Genomic DNA, 22,790 nt, shown 5'->3' with positions numbered 1-22,790 from the left:
AATGTGTGAATGAACCTGGAGGCGAATTAATTGCACCACCAACGAAAAAATCTGAGTACTTCGAGCCAGAAAAGATACAAAAACGCAAACATTTAATATTAATATACGTATATATTGGTAGTTTTGTACGTGTCCTATGTTATTTCATTGTCATATTTAGTAATCCTACTTTTTTAATTTGTATGTTGCTTAGCCTGTGTTCGTGACTATTGAATTAATGTTCATATATCTTACAGATATAATATTTTTACTCTACATTATTCACTGGTTTAAGGTTGTGTAAATAAAACGATCACAACCTCAATCTTCAATCCGTTTCAAAGAATGAACAAATCAAAATAACAACATTTGTAAGCATTCAAAAAAAAATTTGTTCTGATTGGTCCATTTTTGAGACAGACAAAAAAGCTATTAGAATCGCCAATTGCAATTGGCGGTTAATCATAGAGGCATGCTTCTGGAAATACGCATGAAATATTATTTGTAAAGTAACCAAGGTAACATTTCAAAATTAAATTAGGTCGCTGTAAACGTCGCAATTGCAGATGAATCCACGGACAAAAACGGGTCCACCATATACATCAAAGGACTATGCGGCGTAATTAAAAAAAAATCTTGGCGGTATTCCATCGGTGATAGGCAGCCCATTAAACGACTGCAGCGACTATTAGCGGCGCCGACCGTGTCCACCGCAATCTCTATCGTGCCGACATTTTATTATCGGAGGAGTCAGCTCTGTTGTAATCCCTGGCGAGCTGTACAATTTACGATTTATAAAACCGCCATTTTCTGTTGTAAAGCAAAACGATAAAGAGAATACTAATCCTCGACTTGCCGAGAGCTCGGCTCACCCCGTTGCTTGTCCTTTATCTTAATATTCACTGATATTAAAAAGTTAATCTGAAAAAACAACAAGGATATCGCTGCGCTCTCGGTTACCTGTTATCTCAAGACGGGTACATACTTTGACATAATTTGCCACGTTTTTGCTTGGATCCTTGAAAGTTATTACTTTTTAGAAAATATAATAAAACTTAGAACTAGTAAACTAAATGCAGTTTATTGTCAGGTTTCGGTGGACTAGAGTTGATTATTGAAACTAAGATTATTGAAACTAAAACGCAATTGATTCTAACGTAGGTACGTTTGCTTCTTGTAATGCCCAACTTTAAAGTCCAAACTCAAGATATAAAAATAGTTTACGATCATTTCACATGATGCGGCATTTTGAATTAAGTCCAAAATCGAATAGAAATGTCAACTGACTAAGTTATTGAAGTATTTGAATATTATTAGATGAATAGTTAAGGTATAGGAAAGTTTTTACCCAGTCTTCAAGTGATCGGAACGTTTCTGCACTCCCAACATTATTAATGTGTATCCCCAGAGTCTAGATAGAACGGCTTTTAAATGTTAAATAAACAGAGGATGTAATTAATAATTACTTTTATTATAAAAATAGAAGTCAATAAATCAAAATGCATTTTCTGCGCGGTCCAAGATCCACACATGAATTTTAATCTCCGTTGCGTATGATTCCTAGATTGGCTGCGATACTTTGTATAGGTTGCTCTCAAACATTGTGCGTGACATAATTCTGATTCTCCAGAGGCACACGACAATGCATTTTAATATGTTTTCTTAATGGAACAATCATTCATTACTTAGTTGAGTATTTTAACAAAGTTGTTAATCCTTTTTATTTTCAAGGTTTTTTACCTTTCTAGGAATTGTCCGGGAGAGAAAGCTTAATGAAAATATGTTAAATAGAAAATCAACTTCTTTTCATTTAAACGCGAGTAGATGGATATAGGAGCGATACCACTTTACACCACGCTATTCATTTCATTTACAATGCAGTTGCTTATTAAATAGAATTCATTTCTCTTAACCAACGTATTTCCTATACACAAGAATGCATTGGATAAGTCTAAGGCTTTCATCACACGGAACGGTGGTCGATTAACAACCGTACGCAGGAGAAATTCATGTCTAAAAACGGAGCCTTATTTGTTTTAAATACGTTTTAAGAGCTCATACAGAAGTCACAGAGTCGTGACAGCCTTACCACATGTAGTATAATAAATTTGAATAAACACTTTTTCGTCAACATTAATTGCGAGATTTTTACACCATTGCTAAAAAGCAAAAATCTGCTTCATTTAAACGTCTTTAAATTAATATTTAGTGTTCATATTAAGGGTGATAAGAACACTACGTATTAATTTTAAATCGTTTGTTAATTTGAATAAAAACTGGGACACTTATTAAATACATATACATTGATTTAACTGTAAGTATTATGTCCATAATGCCTTTGGTATTTAATTATATTTGTTTACATTGAAAATAAACCATTCCAATGTAAAAAATTAAACCGTTTGCTTATATTTCGGATATATTCTGAAACAGAATATAAATTACGAGACTATTTTCGGTTTTGAATGCGGCTGCCCTAATATAATGCACAATCTGGAAGTTAAATGAATTGCAATTACAGTTTCACCGATTAGTTAAACGCTTCAAAAGATCACTTTCTTAAAATAATGTATTTTTTTTAAATATGTACTAATAATGTAAAAAGTAATTTAAAATTGCAAAGATACGAAACATGAATTATAATAGTTTTTGAACAGGTTTTAAATAAGTATATAAGTCGATACCTCTCCAAAATTAGCACATATTACATTTCATTATCCCCAATTTGCATAATATTTCGAATCGATTTTGGCTGGGACTCTTTAAAATCGTCTTATACGTGTTTTAACGTATTTGTTTGTAGAATGACTGGCCCAACTATGCCGGACAACTAGCGCAGTCAGGAAACCTGCGTGGATTTACTTGTTGCATTCCATATGATAAGTGAAATATCATACGGATCAATCCCGAACACTTTCCACGCATCTATACTATATTTTTCGAGATTTCCAAACGTCCTTTATTCTTTTTTTTTGTAGTTGAATGACGAGATGAACACGCCACTCGCCTAATGTTTCATACTATCGCCAATAAACAGTACCAATACCATAACGAACTTAAAATTACATGTGTAGCCTCAATGCCTAGTAATTAATATTACTGTGAGTGTTTATGTGTAGTTGAACGCAATCGACATCAGACTGATCTGTATTATAATAAAATTATAAAGTACATTTTTCTTCGTTATTGAATCACCAAATGTTTTTATTATATAAATTGCGAAATCTAAATGAAAATGTTGCTAATGAAAATAAATAGGTATTACTAAAATAAAAAGTGTATTCTGAACAAACGAGTTATAAGACGTCTACTTTATTTTGCAAATTATAAACAGTTTCAAAACTGATAAGATGTAATATTGTTTGCTAATTTTATAAACATTGTACTATCGTAAGTTAGTTAAGCGATCAATTACTTACCTTCATTCTCGAAGTTCGCTATCTCTCCCACTTAATTCTAAACTAATATCAAACTAAGCACTCACCGTCATGAGAGTCGTACATGTAAATGATCTCTTTCCATCCGTAGTAGAGGATCATGTCGACTATAGCCTTGTGGTAATGAGGCCGCATGCTCACCGCATGATCGATCAGCCCTGACGAGGGCGGGATCACCTGTCCGGAAAATCTTGCTTTAGCAACATATTTATACATGTATTATAATCTATGGGGTACGTAGCTAGTTTTATGCATGAAAATTACAATTATATTGCATTTTATGCTTTAGCTAGCTTTTATTCGCGGTTTACTTTGCGTGACAGTTTTAGCGCTCCCGGTTTACTTTCCCGGGATAAAAAGTAACATATGTCCAAAGTCTCATCCTACCTCCATGCCAAATTTCATTGAAATCAATTTGACTATTTTTCATTTTATCGCATTCAAACGGATAGACGGGGAGGAACTTTGTTTTATTATATGTAAGGGTAAAAAAAATTAAATGTACAGTTCTTCTCGGGTTGCATAGATTATCTTCTATTATTAAAATAAGTACGTATAACAATATGCAACAACATATATAAAACTATAGGCAAATTGCTAGAATAGAAAACTTTTATGTGAAGACCAACGGCTTCTACTGGTGAGCCTATGTGATGCATACACTTGAACACCGTTCGCTCGTACAAATTTTGTATAAAGCCCAAATTTAAAGAGCGGAAATGGGGGTAAATTGTGAAGCTTTTAGTAATATCGTGAGCCGCGAGAAACCCCAGGGCAAAATTGTTATTTTGCCCCAGCATACTATTACACGATGAGTTTAATATATAAATTTTTAATAATACTACACAATAAATTTGATGTATATTCAAATCGCTAATTCAAGGTGATCTACAGTTACGACCTTAATTTCGCAGATCAGTGATCTTAGTATGATAATCATAGCGTAATGTATGGATTGGTGAATGGATAAATAGGGATTGAAATAATGCGGACTTAAAAGTCTTATAATTGATTTAAACTATGTTTTAATCTGAGAAAACTGCGTTAGTATGTTTCTTGTTCGAATACCTTATTAAATTAGAACTGTAAAATTATTATATATCGATACGTTTTAACAATCAATCACGGACAATCAATATATCTTAATTGTTATGCGTTGTTGGAATGAAATTGTTGAAAAAATTTCATGTTACTAAAAGGCAATTTTATACCAGTCAAAATATTCTTGATGAAAAATTATACCTGTGTATAATAAAATTATAATATATGAATATAGTGGCGATAGCCTTGTTGGGTATGGAACGGACTACCAAGACAAATGTACGCAGGTTCAAATCCCAAGGGCACACACCTCCGACTTTTCTAAAATCATGTGTGTATTCTTTGTGAATTTATCGTTCGCTTTAACGGTGAGGAAACCTGCACATCTGAGAAGTTCTGTATAGGAATTTCGAAGGTGTGTGAAGTCTACCAATCCGCACTAGGCCAGCGTGGTGGACTAAGGCCTAATCCATCTCAGTAGTAGAGGAGGCCCGTGCTCAGGAGTGGGCAAGTGTATTATACAGGACTGATATTATTATTATTATATGTTATAAAATTAATTTAATTTCACCATAATTATCATTGTGTGTGATCCGGATAAAGATTGATATTACATTACAAATAACAAGCTCTATAATTAAACTATAGGCAGTTTTGCATAGTGTTTACAAAACACAAATTTACTGTGAATTCAGGTAATAGTTCGTCAACAAACCTATTTAAAATTATAAAGCCTTTATTTTAATTTAATTAGTGGCAATGTTTATGACACTTAATACATTAGTGATTTTAATTAAAACAATTTTATATTTTAATTGATTGATAAACACATCGCTTTTAACGTTAAATAGTTAGCATAGTTTTGGAACTGCGTAATTTTCTCAAATTAGTTTACGAAATCTGTATTATGTTCCTCGATATAATAAGTTACAGGGGAATATTTCGGTATCACGAGTATTTGACATCGTATTGAAATACATTTTTATCCTTTTTTTCACGTCCTTTTGGTTGCTAGAATTATTGATTTTTTTATCACAAAAAATAGTGTTCTCGGAACACAGTAATAATAAAAATATCGGCAAGTTTCTACCTTTACAGAATGCTGACGGTAACAAATTTTAAACAAAGATTAATTAACTTCATAAATAAGAGATGGCATTAGGTAATGATTCTACTCATTTATACTTTCCATGGTGTTACCGAACTAGCCAATAAGCAAACAATAGTCGTGTTTTTTTTTCTCTTACTAAAATCTCAGAGACTATAAAGTCGCATGTTATAATGCGGTAGCGAAGATGCCACTACTTGTAAATCGCCCATTCTGCAAGTGAAAATATAAAAGATTTTGAGGGCGGGTGAAGGTGTAGCTATTTTTGTTTTGTTTTCACAGAGAATAAAACAAAAATAGCTACACCTTCACCCGCCCACAGAAAATAACTAAGTAAATTTTTAATCTTCTACATATTCATGAATAGTATTAATGTAATGAAGTTCATTATCGCTTTCTATCGGGTCTCAACGATCGTTAAGTTAGCGTATAAAAGCTACAACATCGATTAATGAACGCTGGCAACATTGACAACTGTAACTTCTCTAGCAAATTCTACCTTTATACGCACATGTTTTGATATTAATTGAGGAGTAAGGTAATGTTTAAAGATAAACATAAAATTTTAATATTGTCTTATATTGGACATAATTATAACTCAATATGAAATCAACAAAATAGAAAAAAGCACTTGTCTATACTTTTTTTTATTCGTGTATGTACCAAGTGATTAGACCTTTGTCAATCTAATACTATATGTCATAAAACATAATACTAAGATTATGAAACATTTGCGAATATAGGTAAAAAATGCGTGACATGGTGCAGTGATAGACATATTAATGTTTTTATCCAAACACGCTCAACATTCTAGTTATTTTGTTTGCAAATCAAAATAATAATAAATATGATTAAAGTTTATAAGAATAAAATTTCGAATAATTGAAATATAAACGTTGTTTCTTGTTAGTAATAGGGCAATATTTTATTTTATTATTTTCTATTCGACGATATTTTGTTTTTTTTTTTGTTAAGTGTTTGTTACCTCAGAACTCAGTAATTTTTTAAACGATTTCACTTTTTCTTATTCGACGAAGCACATCTACAAAAAGTAACAGAGAATGTTTGAGAGAATCTCCGTAAACAGTTGAAAACGGATTTGTTTCGTTTTCATGGATATTTACTGTAGAGCGTAAACATAGAGCAAATGCTAACTATACTTAATGTATTCCGGAAAATACATCGATAGCGAGTCAAAGCAATATTTTATTTGCGAGAACAGTAAAGTAATTAATGTTTAGATCTCCATTTGAACTATCACACATATATTAATGTCAACAGTACGTTTGTGTAAAGTATTCCTATTTAATCAAACATTAAATATTTTTGAGTCTGAATCCAAGTGGCCGAAAATTAAATGTAGGTACCACCGATTTTTTTTGTACGTCCACGGCAATAAGCCTCCTCTGCATCTGGTAGCAAAGCCCAAAAGTCCCCGTCCCAAATAAAATTCATAAACTCAATGTCTGGATTGAAAATTGGCAGACAGATGGAACAAGTCCACGGGTGAGGGTTACCATATAGGCTACTTTTTATCCTTAGACACTGGAAATTTTATTCCTCTAAAACATTAGCGCAGTGCCGCCACTAGACGCCATTAGCAATACATGCATAAATATACCTGCGATAGTAAATGAAAACCCTCATAGTGCTGACCCTACGTTAAAATGAAAATCTTGTATCGAGTGTACAAGATTACAGTCACTAGAAATTCTGGCCCACCACCATAGAATTGTTTATATCGATGCCAGAATCTAACTCGATGTCGTTTCACAGTCCTCATGACTCGAAATACGCCATTGGGGCTCTCGGCTAATAGCTTTATGATCAATACAAGAAAAAACACAATAGTACATCAACAAATAGCTACATTGTTTACTGTATAATGAAAAGCATTGTCTTTAGTATTTACTAACGTACATTCTTCTTCGGGCGTACAATAAATTGCTTCCATTAGATGGAGTATAAGAGACAGAAATTGATGCCGAGTAATGCAATGAGCGTCGACGTTTCCACTGGAGATGTTTGCAGCATCCATCTTTGTTAAATGACTCAATTTTTATCAACATCTATCTTATTATACTTCACTTACTTGACAATACTATTTTCAGACTAAAAACTACATCTTATGTACTTGTACCATGAATATTGGTTCCGTTAAGTTATAGTTTTGATAAATTTTCGAATCCTGACATTTTAACTGCGCCCCTTGAGTGTAGGTATTTGGCATTTACCGTGTAAATCGTATGCCATGATAGCAGTAAAAATACATATGGAAATCGCCATCATGAATTTCTTTTTAGCGTATACTATTGTCAAATATTATAGCGAAATACTTAAATGCCATATAATACGAATTATTGAAGCAATTCTATAAAATTGCGGCTACAAAACAATTTAAAAAATCTGCGTTACAAGCACCACATGGTGCCAGTAATTCCTACTTACAGTAAAGAAAATACGAAGTATTATTAACTGTAAGTAGGAAAATTCGATTATTATTGGCAATGTCTCTTTTAAAAGTAGTATCGATTCGAAGTGGGAAATGAACATTCCGAAGTATCATCAATGACAAAATATTTGTAAAAAAATGAAAATATTTTCAAATTAATTTTAATTGTTATATTTTCTAAAGAAATTAGTTAAGCGAAGAGATGGCCTAGTAGTTTATAAATGGCAAAAATTATATTAAAATGTTCAATTTGGTAAACTAAATAAAACGTAGCCGTCAATGGCTTCATCACCTTGTGCAGTTAGCAGAAGACGACGGGAAAAAGTCCAGTTTACTAAACTCAATTTAAACATTCACAATTTCCCTCGCGTATAAAGAATACTATTTACACTCGGCTTCCTTACTGTTCATTTCAACTAACAGAAATGTGAAACTAACTTGGAACATGAATATAACTTAATTATAATAAAAATACTGGCTAATAAAATAAAATTACTTTTAAAGTACATTAGGTATATTTTATATCATTGATTTCCAAAGTGGTCCCAGATGGACCTTCAGGGGTCCACGGTAGACTTGACGGGGGTCTCCGTTGGCGTGACAAAAAATGGAGGTCCAGAATTCGTAAGCGGGATCGACGAAAATATACCTGTTTTGATAGTAAAACACGTATGTATGTTGTCTTGACTTCACCTATCGATATAGGCAGAAAGTATTGATAGAAGTCGTAAAAGGCACGGTGACCCCAACGTAACTCTCCAGACGCCACCCACAATGGTGTATAGTATTTGTAATGCAAGTATTCTCTGCGAAACCAAAAAGAAAGGTCCACCGGAACCAGCAAAATTTTGAAAGGGTCTATGAGAAAAAAGAAGTTTTGGAACCTCTGGTCTAGATAATGACATTTCGATTGACGTGGACCAAACAGTACTATTTTCAAATATGTCAGAACTGAGAATAGACGTAACTAATTACGAAATATAATAACAGATAAATTATAATCAAATCAATGAAAAAGAAGGTAATGGATTATTTAAAAACACTTTAAAAAATGATCGTCTTTGAACGTAAACATTTTCAACGCGACGATTCAGAGGCCCACTCTGTATCTTGGAAGGCGATTTTGATGTTTTTACGCCTTATAATATTACTGTTATTGGATTTATAAATTACAATATTGTTTCTTAAACAAGTTCTAAGACAAACAACAAAATTTTGTAAATTTATTTACTTTCGTGTTTATAATTATATTAATTTTACACATTCACTTGCTTCTTAAAGTTTAGGATGAGTTAAAGAATTAATGAACACGTAATGCCTTCGACAAGTCCGTCTGGAAATATTTAGGGGAGGCCTATTTTCAGCAGTGAACTTTATGTGGTTAATGATGATAATGTAATCTATTGGCTGTTATAAAATAAGGTATGTTTCCAAAACATAGAAATAAGCTCAAAAAACAACATTATGTTGAATATTTTAGCTCTTGTTCTCAATAATAAAAGACTTGTTCAAGATTCTCATATGGAATGGAATAGTAAGTCTGTTAAATACATTCATAGCCACGGGAATGTAGACTTTAACAGGCATATACTATATTGAATAGGTTGAAACGTTTGGTAAGCTATAATTGCAAACGGGCATACCTATACTACTCTTAGGAGTTGTTGACGTAGTTGTATACACAGTAAGGTCTCGGATTCGACTCTGGTTCGGGTAAAGTGATATCTGATTTTACTACTCAATATCAAGCTGATATCAAGTTGTATCAGGTAAATAGCGACGAGTACTTACGAGTACCGAATGTCACTTATAGAATGGCAGCGAAAATGAGCGAAATGTAAGTCAGTTACATTATATACATCAGCTTCCTACTCAGGAGCGTGATGTAATAATAATATTATGTCATAAACAATTTCTATTTACTCTATCAATTAAAACTGATATAGTCTCGGATCCTTAAACTTAATAAAGGATCCTAACATACCATTTTTATTTTATCGGTAAATTATTCGCAAGGGTTCTAAAGCATGCAAGAAATGTAAAAACTATCCAAAAAGAGAAAGTTTATGTACTTGATCCAATTTACTAGGAACTATTGAATTAATAGACAATTTAAAATATACTTCTCTCCAAACATTTAGCTGACATGACCAGCTGTCAGTAACAAAACTAGGCATTGGAAAATTTGCTAATATTTAGACGGGTGTATGTGAGGATGTTAGTGATTTTTTTCAGAATTAAGATACAGATGAAATCCATCAGAAAATGGACATTAATACGGTTTTGCAGAATGGGGAAAATAAATCGGTTAGTTGTATCACTAAAAACACTTAATTGGATAGTAAGTTCGTAATTTCAAATTATTTAATTTGCAGAGAAAATATTTACTAAGTGTCTTTGCATTGTCTTATGTTATCGTCGACAATTACATAAGTAAGTAGGATATAAGGATCACTATTCTAAATTCATAATAAATAAGCAATCTTCTTTAAACTTCACCAATAAGTTACAATTCCTTCTTCTCATATTTATGGAGAGGTATGGTGAGCTATTGTTAATATTTCCTCTGGAACACGTATTTACCTTAGACTTATCTTCTTTCTATAGACTCACCTTCTCAGGGAACCATGGCGTGACGAATGGCATCTGGAAAGTGTTAGTGTACGAATGCAGCGTGTCGAAGGATTCGGGCGTGACCGCTCCGAGCATCGCAAACACGCCGCGGGCGAACTGATTGCAAACTGTGGACAATATTGCTTATTGAATTTATTGTGTGAGTAGCTACATTATATTATTCATTTGAAATGTAATTTTTTAAATAGTACAATTGCTTATATATTCATCTATAGATACACTAAAATTGTATAACTACTAATCCTCCAGAGATCTATAAGGGATCGAAATAACTAATTCGAAAAAAGAATTCGATCAAAACAAAATCTCGTATATATTTACAAGAAAATTAGATCATTTATGGCTTTTAGCATTTTTGTGCATTAACAGGTCTATTTGTCAGGACAGCAAATACAGATGACAAATTCTCATAGACAAATCATTAATCATTTTTTGTCAGGGATCTGTTTCATAAGGTATTTAAATACAAGAAATAACAAAACATTATAACTGAAAACGTACAGTTTCTTATAAAACATTACTTTATCATATAAATCATATCACTTATGCATCCAGACTGTATATTTAGCAGCCATCGACACAATTCGGTTTTATTTTAACTTTCTGATTTATATAATGGTTTAATGATATTTAACTTAATACCATAGATCTGTATACTTTTCTTAAAGTAAAATGTAACGAACTAAATTTAATTATGCCATCTATTGTGATATGTGTACTGACATTTAAGGATGTTATTAGTTGATTTAAATAATTATGAAATTTGCCAGCGAATTTTAAACTTTTATATCATTAGCTGCTGCTACGGTATAAAGGTCTAAATACAATCTCATTAAGAGTCTATAAAAGAAGAAACTACTTCAGATTACCCGTCTATGTAAGATCTAAACAGGTGTGGGTATATTCACCGATTCAATAGATTTACATCTCATCCTCAAATTTTCTCTACGCGTGTTAGGAATCGGAGGGACGATAGCCAAAAGAGCGATAACATAGGAGCTTCTGCCAATCGACAGTTATGACGTTATGCAAAATAGTGGCGCAAACGGGTTGCATTTATTGTGTTAAACGAGGCCTTTTGTGATGCGGTCGGCGCTGCATATGATATTTGGAGCTGCACTATAGTTAGTGTGAGCCACACAACGGTACAGCTTTACACAGCACGGAATACTTTGTATAGTTATTATAAGGCGCGCACGCGTAGGCAATAGTCCACTGTTAAATTATGGTATCACGTATTTTATCCTTTAATTACATTCGTTTTAAGTGTTGTACTTCCATACGGAAATAATCATTGATGACAATGAATAAGGTTTCACGCAACCGCAGCCGCAGGCAATTGTTATATTATTAGCTTCTGTGGCGACTCTTGTGCGTACAACTTCGGTGTAAAAGTAACCAATAGCACTCAGGGATCAGCTTCGTATTAGTGAAAAGATATTAAGAATCGGAGTAGATAGTAGTTAGAAAGACAGCGTGTTCGAACAAACAAGTTTAAACTTTAGCTTTTACTTGTTCTTGTTACATTCTGCAATTTAATGGGGATGACGTAAGATAGTTCTTTGGGATATTAAACGTTTTATTGCAATAGTTTTGAAATATCGACAGTTATTAGCATTTTTTAAGAAAATTCATATCATCCAAATACATCGATACATGAAAAAAAAAGAATATATTATTTTTTAATTTATACGTAATAATAAACAAACTATAAATTCTACAAAGACAAGACACACTGATATAAAAGTAGATAACATATCAGTTATATGTGGATTCCAAATAAGTTTTATAAAACAATTAACAAGTGAACTCTTTTCGAAATTAATTAGGCGTGTTAAAGTATTTTTTTATGTGTGCATAGCAAAACGATCCACCCCCCTCATGATAAGTGGAGTGGGGTCCAATAGAATGTCGACTGACGAGTGATGATTACCCCTCGGCAGTCGACACAATTATATAGGATGTAAACAGTGTGTTTCCGGAACGTGACACACTTACTTGGACAGTGTGGCTACCATGTGGCGTGGATATGGCGGGTTTTACCACCTTGCATATGTATTTGCTATTCGGGCGGATGTAAAATATAGCCCACCACCAACATAGTTAAAAATATTAAGATCTTAATAAGTATTTTAAAGAGAGTATGTTATATTTTTGATGTTTACTTGTAATGAAAAAACCTACACTTTTTTCGTGGTAAAATTCGCGTTCTGCTACCATCACTAGGGTTGAGGGTATGCCTATGTTGGTTTCATGGGTCTTACGATCAAATTAAAAGCAAGTGCTATATAAGCTACGTTTTTTAAATCTGCACAAAATATAATAAAAATAGGTCCTGTGATTCCTTTTTTGTCATCTGTACGACTAAAAAATGAAAATTGAGTCATTGTGAATAGTTTTTTTTTATAACAGCTAGAAATCTACGAACATTTGCAAACGAAAAAAAAGTAGTTTTAATTTACTTGTCAACCCTGGGGTGGCAAAAAACAGAAAGCGAAGGAGGATTAAATAAGACAATCCACTTTATTTTCAAGTTCATTAAATTTAGCTCCTCTGACAGGCTTTTAAGGTAATTGCGTTAGGTTGCAATTACAATAAAAGGTGTGTCAACCTGTGCCGCTCTGCCGAGTGTCTATTAACAATAATGAACCGGTGTTGAGGTTTCTTTAGTCAAGTGTTTTTTACGTTCAATCAATGATGCTTTATCATAATAGTTTTACATAAAACTCTGATACAAAAAATGAAATAGACAATTAACTTTAAGTGTAATGCACATAATTTTCAAAGCGCCTACTCGCATTCTACTTCGGTGGCATAGTTGTGTTGCGTGCCATGTATGGCACCGCTCTGAGGTCCTGGGTTCGAGTCTCGAGTTGGGCAGAGTGATATTTAAGTTTTTATGTTCAGCATTAGTCTTTAGTCTAGAATTTCTGCCCGATACGGCGATACACTCGCCCTGTATCACATCATAGGAGGGAACACATAATATACGCGGTCGTATTGCTTACCATCAGGCGAACGGCAAGCTCGTCTCGTTATTCACAGTAAAAAAAAACACACACACACATCCACATACGGTGAAAAGTGCTCGCGCCCCGGGTTGCACTTCTGCCTATCCTTTCGGAGATAAAGCTGAGATGTGTGTTTGTTTTTAAGTCGCAGTCTGACTTGTTTACTTTCGTATTTTTTTGTCCTTTGATCCCAAAGATATAGAAAAGACACTATCTTCGTGGCGTGAAGGTTAACCTTCACCGAGTTCTTAGGTAGCAGGTATTTCTTTGATGATGAACTTACGTTATAATACATTTTTATAGTATTATAATATCTTTCTTTTACTTCGTGATTTGGGCGATGACTAAGGTCCAAGGCGCTTTGTGAAACTTGGGTGTTTCGAAATAAACTCTGTTTAGTTTCGTCTTCAAAGTTAGGTTTAATTTATAAACTTGAGTACTAAACGTTAATAACCGATAACACGACACTTAATATAAAAAATGCTTATTTATATTGTCTGCCCGTGATTTTCTGTGAAAACTGATTACAGGAGCAAGGACTAAAGAAAAATTTACATAATTTAAATAAACTTTGACATCGTCTGTTTACCTTTAGAAATAAAATAATTTAACTTTTCATTTATTACGCACCTTTGTTTCATCTTTACAAACTAATTTCGCGGCGATGACACGGTGTCGCGGTGCGCTATATTCAAAACTTTCTTAATCTCTTTAATATACTTTGCTTCTAGGTAGATGAAATTATACCACCAACACATTTAATTAGTTATTATAATTTATATATTTTCTTCATTTTCATTGTATTTGTATTTTATTCAATAAATTTCGGAAATATTTTACATATTTTCGTATTAAATTTGTATTTACGACGTACAAACGCCGATTTACGAGAACTTTTGACGGTTCAAAATAAATAGACATGTGGGAATTGTTTTGAATGAAGCCGCGGATAAAACTGCATAAAATGTTTAAAACAATTTTCAGTCTATTGTGTATTATATTTCAACGAGATCAAAATTGAGCTAAGTGGTGTTATACAAGTTTGAACTTGTGTGTAAGCATGGAACTTTTTACGTTCCCCTTACAATCTTACATTATTCCTAAAATTTGAGTATTTAAGTTTCTGTTATTAATGAGTAGACAAACATTTTTCTAGTAATAAAAAAGTATTGTTATAACAAACAAAATATCGAAGGTCATTTAGATTTTTCCTTTAACGTTAACTTAAAATATGTGTTAAAACATAAATTAGGTATTTAAATAATTCATTGAGCCTATAAAGTGATACTTTAATTAATAAAGGAGCAGTTTAGAACAGTACAAGTTCTTCAAAGTAAATAGTCTGATATTACAGCCCATAGCTTTGGTAACGTTAATTACGTTACTGAATACTAAATTTATTTTATCCGATAGGACGACATAATAACATGAAATCTAAAAGTCACTTCAATACAAAAAAAAATACACATATGTTTTCTGTTATATTAACATAAATATACTGGAATCGTCAATAAAACGTAACATTAAATATCAGTCAAAAAGGCAGTGAAAAAGAATAAAGATTGAGCTTTTGTTTATACTTACTAGAGAGTTCTTCAAATTCGGGTCCCAATTATCTGGCTAATATAATCTTCCCCATTATTAGAGAAATGATTTTTTTTTATCTCTGGAATCGCCCTTATCTCTGGAACTATTAATCTGGTACTAATATTTAATTTACTAATTGAAAGCCTTTTCCCTTATTGCTTTATTTTTATTCTCGTACAGGACTTAATCGTAAGCTACGCCACTAGCAAAGAGTAATACCTATATGTTACATCATCATCATAAGCTACATGAAGTCCACTACGGAATATGGCCTACTCAAGTTATTATTTCAAAGCGACCACTATCCGCATATATTTACTCGTACATATATTTTACATGCATGATATAGCGGCGATAGCCTAGTTGGGAATGAAACGGACAACCGACACGAATGTCCGCAGGTTCGAAACCCAAACGCATCTCTGATTTTTCTAAGCTATACGAGTATTATTTGTGAATTATAGCTTGCTTTAAAAGTTCTCCATAACAATTTTGAAGGTATGTGAATCCGCCAAACCGCTCTGGGCCAACATGGTGGACTAAAATCAAACAAAGGTAACCCTCTCAGTAACAAAGGAGTCCCGTTTTCAGCAGTGGACAGTTTATAATACAAGGCTGGTTTTATAAATATACATAATATTTCGTGCACGAACAAATTTTTTAACTACATAATATTGTACGCGGTCATTAAATTTCCAAATTTTAGTGCTCGTAATTGTCAATATTAACACCTGTTTCGCTTTTAATACGTTACCGGATAAATGCGTTAAATGTTCACAGCTTCGTAAGTGATACATTCGGAATAATAAAACATAAAAATGTTGTGAATGTATGTTCCAAATGTTTATGATCTAGCTACATTCACAAGCATGAGCGCTAAAAAAAATATATCTTTAGCAAGTTTATGCATGAAATTTTACTCACGTACATAGTGTGTATAGTCTGAGAAGATTTTTATAGGAATCTATAAGCGGTTATAATAGCTTACGTATAACTCGCATCAAAGTATTCAAAATATATAAAACTGTCCTATTGCAATATATTGATCTAGTGCCTGTGCGTAACGAGGATGTATTGGGTTTCTTCCTTCTCATAAAACTATTATTGGCATTTTATCTCGGTAAAATCTGAAACTTCGCCCTTTCCAATGTCTAATCTTCGCGTAAACATAAAATATCGTTAGGCTTCCCTTATTTTTGCATTCGAAGCTTGTGTACATTCCGACTCGATCAACACACATGAGGTGAAATTGAAATTTGAACCTGATGTGATCAGCTTACGGAAATGAGCCCGACCAATCATATAGTGCCTACACTAGCTTCATTTCTGCGTACCCTCAGGGGCTACTGGCTAACAGCTTAGATAATAAACCACAACTCCTCGAAATAATGATCCTTCTATTCTACAAATATTATTCTTAAGTCAATTCATACATGAATGACTATTACGATTTAAAATTAATATGTGTGACGTTTTATATTTGATTTTATGGGCATAAAATATATTATGATTACATTCACATGAATAGCTAATAATTGGACTTATCAAAGGTTACAATGAATGTAACAAATGTACTACAGACATTTGGGGTATTTTAAAGTGATAAGGTCTTGCTATATACAAGTAACACAGGGTGTATTGGCGACAATTAGGCTATCCTATCAGCCTCGTGGAAAACACACGTGACGGGGCGACGTGCGATAACACTTTTTACCAAAAAAAAAAACAGACTAAAATCACTATAATCTAAAAAAACAATCTTTATAATATTATACAGTATTTTTTTTTGGAGTTTGTGCCTTTATATCCGAATGTTTAAGTAGAGGTGCTGCCAGACATCCACTTTTCGCTATCACTATACGAGCCCTATCATGGGATGTAACACACTTGTTACATCCCATGATAGGGCTCATCAGAGCGGGCACATTTACCCGACACCAGCTGATACTGAGTAGAAAAACTCAGTATTACTACTTCTACTATTATATTACTACCATTACTCAATAGTACTACGATCCAGGATTCCAACTCGAGAGCTCCGAGCAGTGTCATGGCGTGCATGCAAAATAACCAACGCCACCGATGCAGTCAAAATGTAAGAAAATACTTAAAGTAAATTTAGGCACACAAAGTTATAACTAAATAAATTGCAGATGATAAGAAGTTCACTGGGTGATATAGTATTCTATATAATTATTCTTAAAAACCTTAAAAAGGAAAGAAGAATAGCAAGTTTAGTAGTCTTGTAACTGTCTACATTAAAACATATAACTTTTTATAAGCATTGTTCACTTTTTTATTCCCCACGACAATAAGGAACGCGTGCCAACAATTTTAGTTTTTACTTTGTTATTTTTTATCGTGCTCACTGCATTCCCTTTTCTGGTTAAAGCGATATAGGGGCATAAATATATCACTAGGAAATAAGTGTAAAAAGTTGATAGGAGAGAGGAAAAACACCTTTTTAACGCAAAATACTTCGTAAAAACAATACAAGTTTACAGTTCGTCACAAAATTTGAAGTGCTTTCGGCTTCTTTATGGGATTACGAGCTCAGTTTATGTAAGAGGCACTTAACCCGAAAGTAGGTAGCTACACACCTTGCCTTATAAGAGTTTTATATACAATCTTAAATATTCTTTACACGTAGTGCATTTTATTATAAACTCTAAAGATGATTTATTAGTATATTTTATCACATACATCACAGTTTTAGAATTATTAAGGTATGCAACTTGTACATATTTTGCTTTTTGCCCCAGATAATTTTATAAAGTTGTATGGAAATAAATCTCTGATGTGGACATTCATTCATCTCAAATAATAACAGATTTGAAGCAGACGTCGAGGCCGCAGAAGCCGAGACCACTCGTCATTAGAGCGAATGGGCGCGGGTGTCTGTCGCCGCTGATCATCTCGCTTCACGGGCAATTTGCTTTTGTTTCTGCTTTTTAATTTCCGCGTTAATATTTTCGCATTGTTTTTATTTACAAGGCGACATAAAAAATGTCTTACTTACATTTTTTATTCGCGCGGAACGGACGTGGTGATAACATTTGTGCCTTCTGTGGGACAATGACGTTATCCTAGTGTACTGATGATACTTTTGTACAACACGTATCTTGGATTGTTTTATCTGACGGTTAAGTTTGTTCTGAAATTCTTTTAAATTCGTCTTACATTTGAGACAGTTTTCTCAACGTTGTATAATGGGACTATATTATTTTCTGCTTATCTGTCTTTAACCGGCAAAATTTCACTTTCAACTTATGTGATATAAAACGATTCCTTTAGTTAGTTTTTCTTAACTGTATAGTGTATGATAAAGATACTAGTACCTTATTGTCACCTCCGACGTTAAATAAGGATGTTATAAATTTAACGTATAAGTATATCTCATTGTCTGTATTTTTGTATCTGTCTGTTACATAAGTAGTAGCTCCTCAACGAATGTACTTATTTTGAAACGTTTTTTTTTTGTTTTAAAGCTGATGTAACCAACATGGTTCTTACCTATAAGTAATGAAGTCATGTTTATTGTTCGGGGCCATTTCCTACTTGAATAAAGGGACGCAATACCTATATATTGGCCAGAAGCGATTAGTTTGATTTTTTGTGTCTTATTACTTCGCTATTATTTGCAATACACGTATTGCTACGTTTACATCAGCAGTTGGTTTGCGGGATATCCAACTCCTCAACAATTAAATGGAAATAATCGAGATTCCATGGTGGAGAACGTAATTAATATGATTACTATAAATGAATACGAGGAGAACGTTATTTCAATGTATAAAATAAAAATAATATTTTCACCCGAACGTCCACTACAGAAGTATTTATATATCCCATAAAGGTTTTTTCCTCGGATGCGACGATGGAGATGAAACGAGTGTGTTCGGCCCCGTGAACTAATAAGAGTCTATATCGAGGAATCAATTCTAAATTCAGCGCTGATACTGAGCACAAAAATCCGTTACAACTACGCCTATAGTAACATTATGGAGAATTTGAGACACAAATTCGAACGAATCAAAGCATACATATTCCACTCAGGTAGAACTCGATACATTGGTTTTTCACATCGAGCCGTAAAGGCCGGGTGGATTTTTTTTAGTTTTGCCGGCACCGTTGCTTTGGTTTGAACGAAAAGGGTTACAGTTCACCGCGGCACTGGTTAATTTGACTGCAGGGATATTGCCGGATATGCTATGGCTGCAAAGGCCAATTTACAGGAGCGAAGGTCATCGCATTTTCACTGTATAGGAATATAAGTTTATGTAAATTATGCTATTTACTGAGCCCAGATACAGTATGTTATTTCGAATATCATGATAATATTTGATTTTGTGTGTCACTATTTTATCAAAAAGAAAATTCGAGAAGGCTGAATTCAATTTCGATTAAATATCGCAATGCATGCATTAGCTATAACGTACTTATTAAGTATATTTTGGCATGGGAATTACCTCGATACACAGCTTTAAATATTTTCTATATTTGAAAGGACTTGATATTAAAAGTGAACTATGTGTAAACACAAACAAACAACACCTAACAAAAATAGAGGCTTGACGCAAAATGTATCTTTCATTGAGCGTCAACTCAACTGAGCGCGTAAAAGTTATCTTGCATACGTATTACGTAATATATTGTGTTTGGCTAGGAGTTTCATTTACAGTGCATGTGAGGATGTTTACTGTACGGAATATAATAAAATGCCTCTGGGAACCTATCCTCCAGGCGGTTTCCGAGTATCGATCAGTTGAGAGCTAGTCTACATTCTGATCACGTGAAGCGCTGATGACACTTGTCTTAAAGATTCTCCTCACTCTTGAGACTGTGGCAATCTTGTAAACTTAACTTTATTTCAAAGGCCTTCACTATTTGAATAGAAGCTGAATTGTATTCCTGTCACGTTTGTGTTAATATATAAGACGAATAATTGTATAAAACCATTCAGCCCCTGGTGAGGTATAGGAATTATATTTGTGTGTAGCTATCGATTCATTACACGTAGAACAATAAAATTGCGAACAAAATCAAACTGCGCCTTCTAAGATAGTGTATTGAAAAATAAAATAATTGCGCATCATAGAACCATTGCGATGTGAAGATCTTATTTGTTTGCCTTGTGGCTGCCATACTACATGACACAAGACGTTGTTTTGGGTCACTTCTTCAGCTAACTATAGAAACATCAATGAATATTATTATTATTTAGTCATTTATATAAAAAACCAAATGCTTGCGATTCCATCCACATGATTTTTTTTCTGGGGTAAAAATCAATCTTTATAGTTTCCCTAAATAAAATGGAGCTTTTATTTTATTAGACTTCTAGCAATAAATCGGTGAAAATGCATTCAATTCCATACAGAAGTTTTTGCGTGATGCGCATATAAAAGACAGAAAATAATTCTAAAAAACTTGTTTTGACTTCTGTTGCTTTAATAAAAATCCCCCATATTTTTAATATTTACAATGTAGAGATATCGGCCTGTTACAATCTTATTATATGTATAAACTATAGTTGTAAATTTACCTTCGCCTCGTGCAAATTATGTTTACCTACAAGGAACTTTTCATTATCCGGGAGTTAAACTATCCTAATTCCAACATACAAACTCTGTTCAGGTAAATTTGTTTAGTATTGGTTGCTAGCTGCCGAAATTTAACAAAAACAAAAGACGAAACAAATCGAAATATGTTCTTTAGATCGGATTTTCTTAGCAAGAATAGAAAATTAGGGTGCTGACAACGCAATACTCTACGGATTCATGATACGTGTGCTAATAGCAATCTGTGCATTAGCTTTACTTTAATAATAAGCCGACAAATTGCTACAATTTATATAGGCACACGAATATTAATTGGTCACGTCAATGATTTGTTTAACCGTAACAGCTTATTGCGTTATTTCATAGTGTAGCTGCATTGAAAATTTATTTTCGTTCCCAGCCTTGCCATACTTAGTGTACGAAGACATAGGTTTCACTTTTTTAAAATGAAGCCTTAAAAGTTTCTGACGACTATCATTTACGATGCATGGCGGCGAACACATTTATGCCCTAGATAAGCGAGCCGGAACATAATAATGTTTCCAATAAATACTCACTGAGTCGTGAAAGCTTGAATGCATCGGCCGTATTAATGACATCTACATAGGCTTGCAGCTCCAACCTTCGGCTGCTGATATTTTGATTGTGCATTGTCATCGCATATTTGAATACATTCTGGATCTCTTCAGTGTTCTGGTCGAAAATTGCACCTGGAACAAAAGCAAGAAACCTTATTTGTAATGCTAAATTACAGAGTATGAAAAACATTAGGTTTTACGCGCAAATGAGAAGTAATGTGATATAAATTTCACTACAGAACATGTTCTAAGTATTGCTTGCGATTCTCATTGCTGAATTCTCTTTTCTAGTTAATATACGACATCCACACCGATCCGTTCCAAATGTTAATGCCATTAACCAAATTATGAGAAATTGATCAACACACATCAAAATCTTCCCGAACTAATAGTAGAAGTTCAAAATTATAAATTTATATTCCGTATAATGAGTTCTTAGTAGTGCTGATTAATTATTAATGTGCCTTGACTCTCGTTGAGAGTGAAGCAGTACTTAATGCAGATTGCATAGAGTTCAATTTAAAGTGCTTATTGATACGTTTCTCACTGACCGAGTTGTATGAGATTCAGTGCGACAGACTGCATATATATAATTATTGCCGAAATTATATACAGTCTTAACCGTGAATTTCGACCACTCTTTGATCTAGTTAAGAGTAGTCTCTAAAAGGTCAATTTATTTCAGAATAATGGTTAGAATGTATGAAAGCCGTTTATACATATTTGCTGTTCATATTAATTATTACATACACTAGTTGACAAATTCCACTGGTTAAGCTACTAGTTAGCCAAAAAGAACCTAAAACCCCCAACGGTCCTACAAGGTTTATTAATTATTAACTTAATAAGTTAAATATAATAAATGGTATTATATTGGTATTCACAAGTAGTTTATAAAAGTACTGTGGAAAGGTGGAAATACATGAGTCAATTAATAGCATATTGAAAAATGCGTATTTAAGTCGTAATATAATGTATTAGTCTTCTTAAACGCCGTATGGAATTCGAACTATAAGTTAGTTATAATTAAGTCACCTGTCGAATTCAAAACTTACTCAATCGCCTTAACTTGTCAAATTTCAAATGATTAGATAACACAATATCTGTATTTGCATACAAGTGTAATAACTTATTTCATACAATACCACGGATTGTCTGGAGTTGTATGACGTCTAAATAAAAACACAAAATACTATAACAGACTGAAAAAATAACTATTTGACAAGTTTTTTATGTTTAATTTTACTTCTGATGTTTTGAAGACTTAAGAGTCTTCATGTCTATGCATATCGGATTTAAAAAAGTTTTAAATAAAGCTGGTTTATCGTGTATTGTCTATAATCGCCAATAATAGCACTTAAAAATATATTTTGGAAACAATTGAAATCTATTCATCGATATC

General features: G+C 33.1%; 1 protein-coding gene across 1 annotated transcript in view; it reads right to left on the bottom strand.

Moving 5' to 3' along the window:
• Positions 1 to 437: 437 nt before the first annotated feature.
• The window catches only part of LOC119190884 (glutamate receptor 1-like), a 45,423-nt gene continuing 23,070 nt past the window's right edge, over positions 438 to 22,790 (bottom strand). Inside the window, exons 2-5 of the mRNA XM_037444138.1 lie at positions 21,368 to 21,520; positions 10,631 to 10,758; positions 3,464 to 3,593; positions 438 to 457 (exon numbers count right to left, since the gene is read on the bottom strand). Coding sequence (XP_037300035.1) covers positions 438 to 457; positions 3,464 to 3,593; positions 10,631 to 10,758; positions 21,368 to 21,520 — 431 coding nt within the window. The remainder of the gene's footprint in view (positions 458 to 3,463; positions 3,594 to 10,630; positions 10,759 to 21,367; positions 21,521 to 22,790) is intronic.

Source organism: Manduca sexta, chromosome 27, assembly GCF_014839805.1.
Source record: "Manduca sexta isolate Smith_Timp_Sample1 chromosome 27, JHU_Msex_v1.0, whole genome shotgun sequence".
Lineage (NCBI taxonomy): Eukaryota > Metazoa > Arthropoda > Insecta > Lepidoptera > Sphingidae > Manduca > Manduca sexta.
Note: the sequence above shows the minus strand (reverse complement) of the source record. Positions and strands in the feature narration are given on the sequence as shown.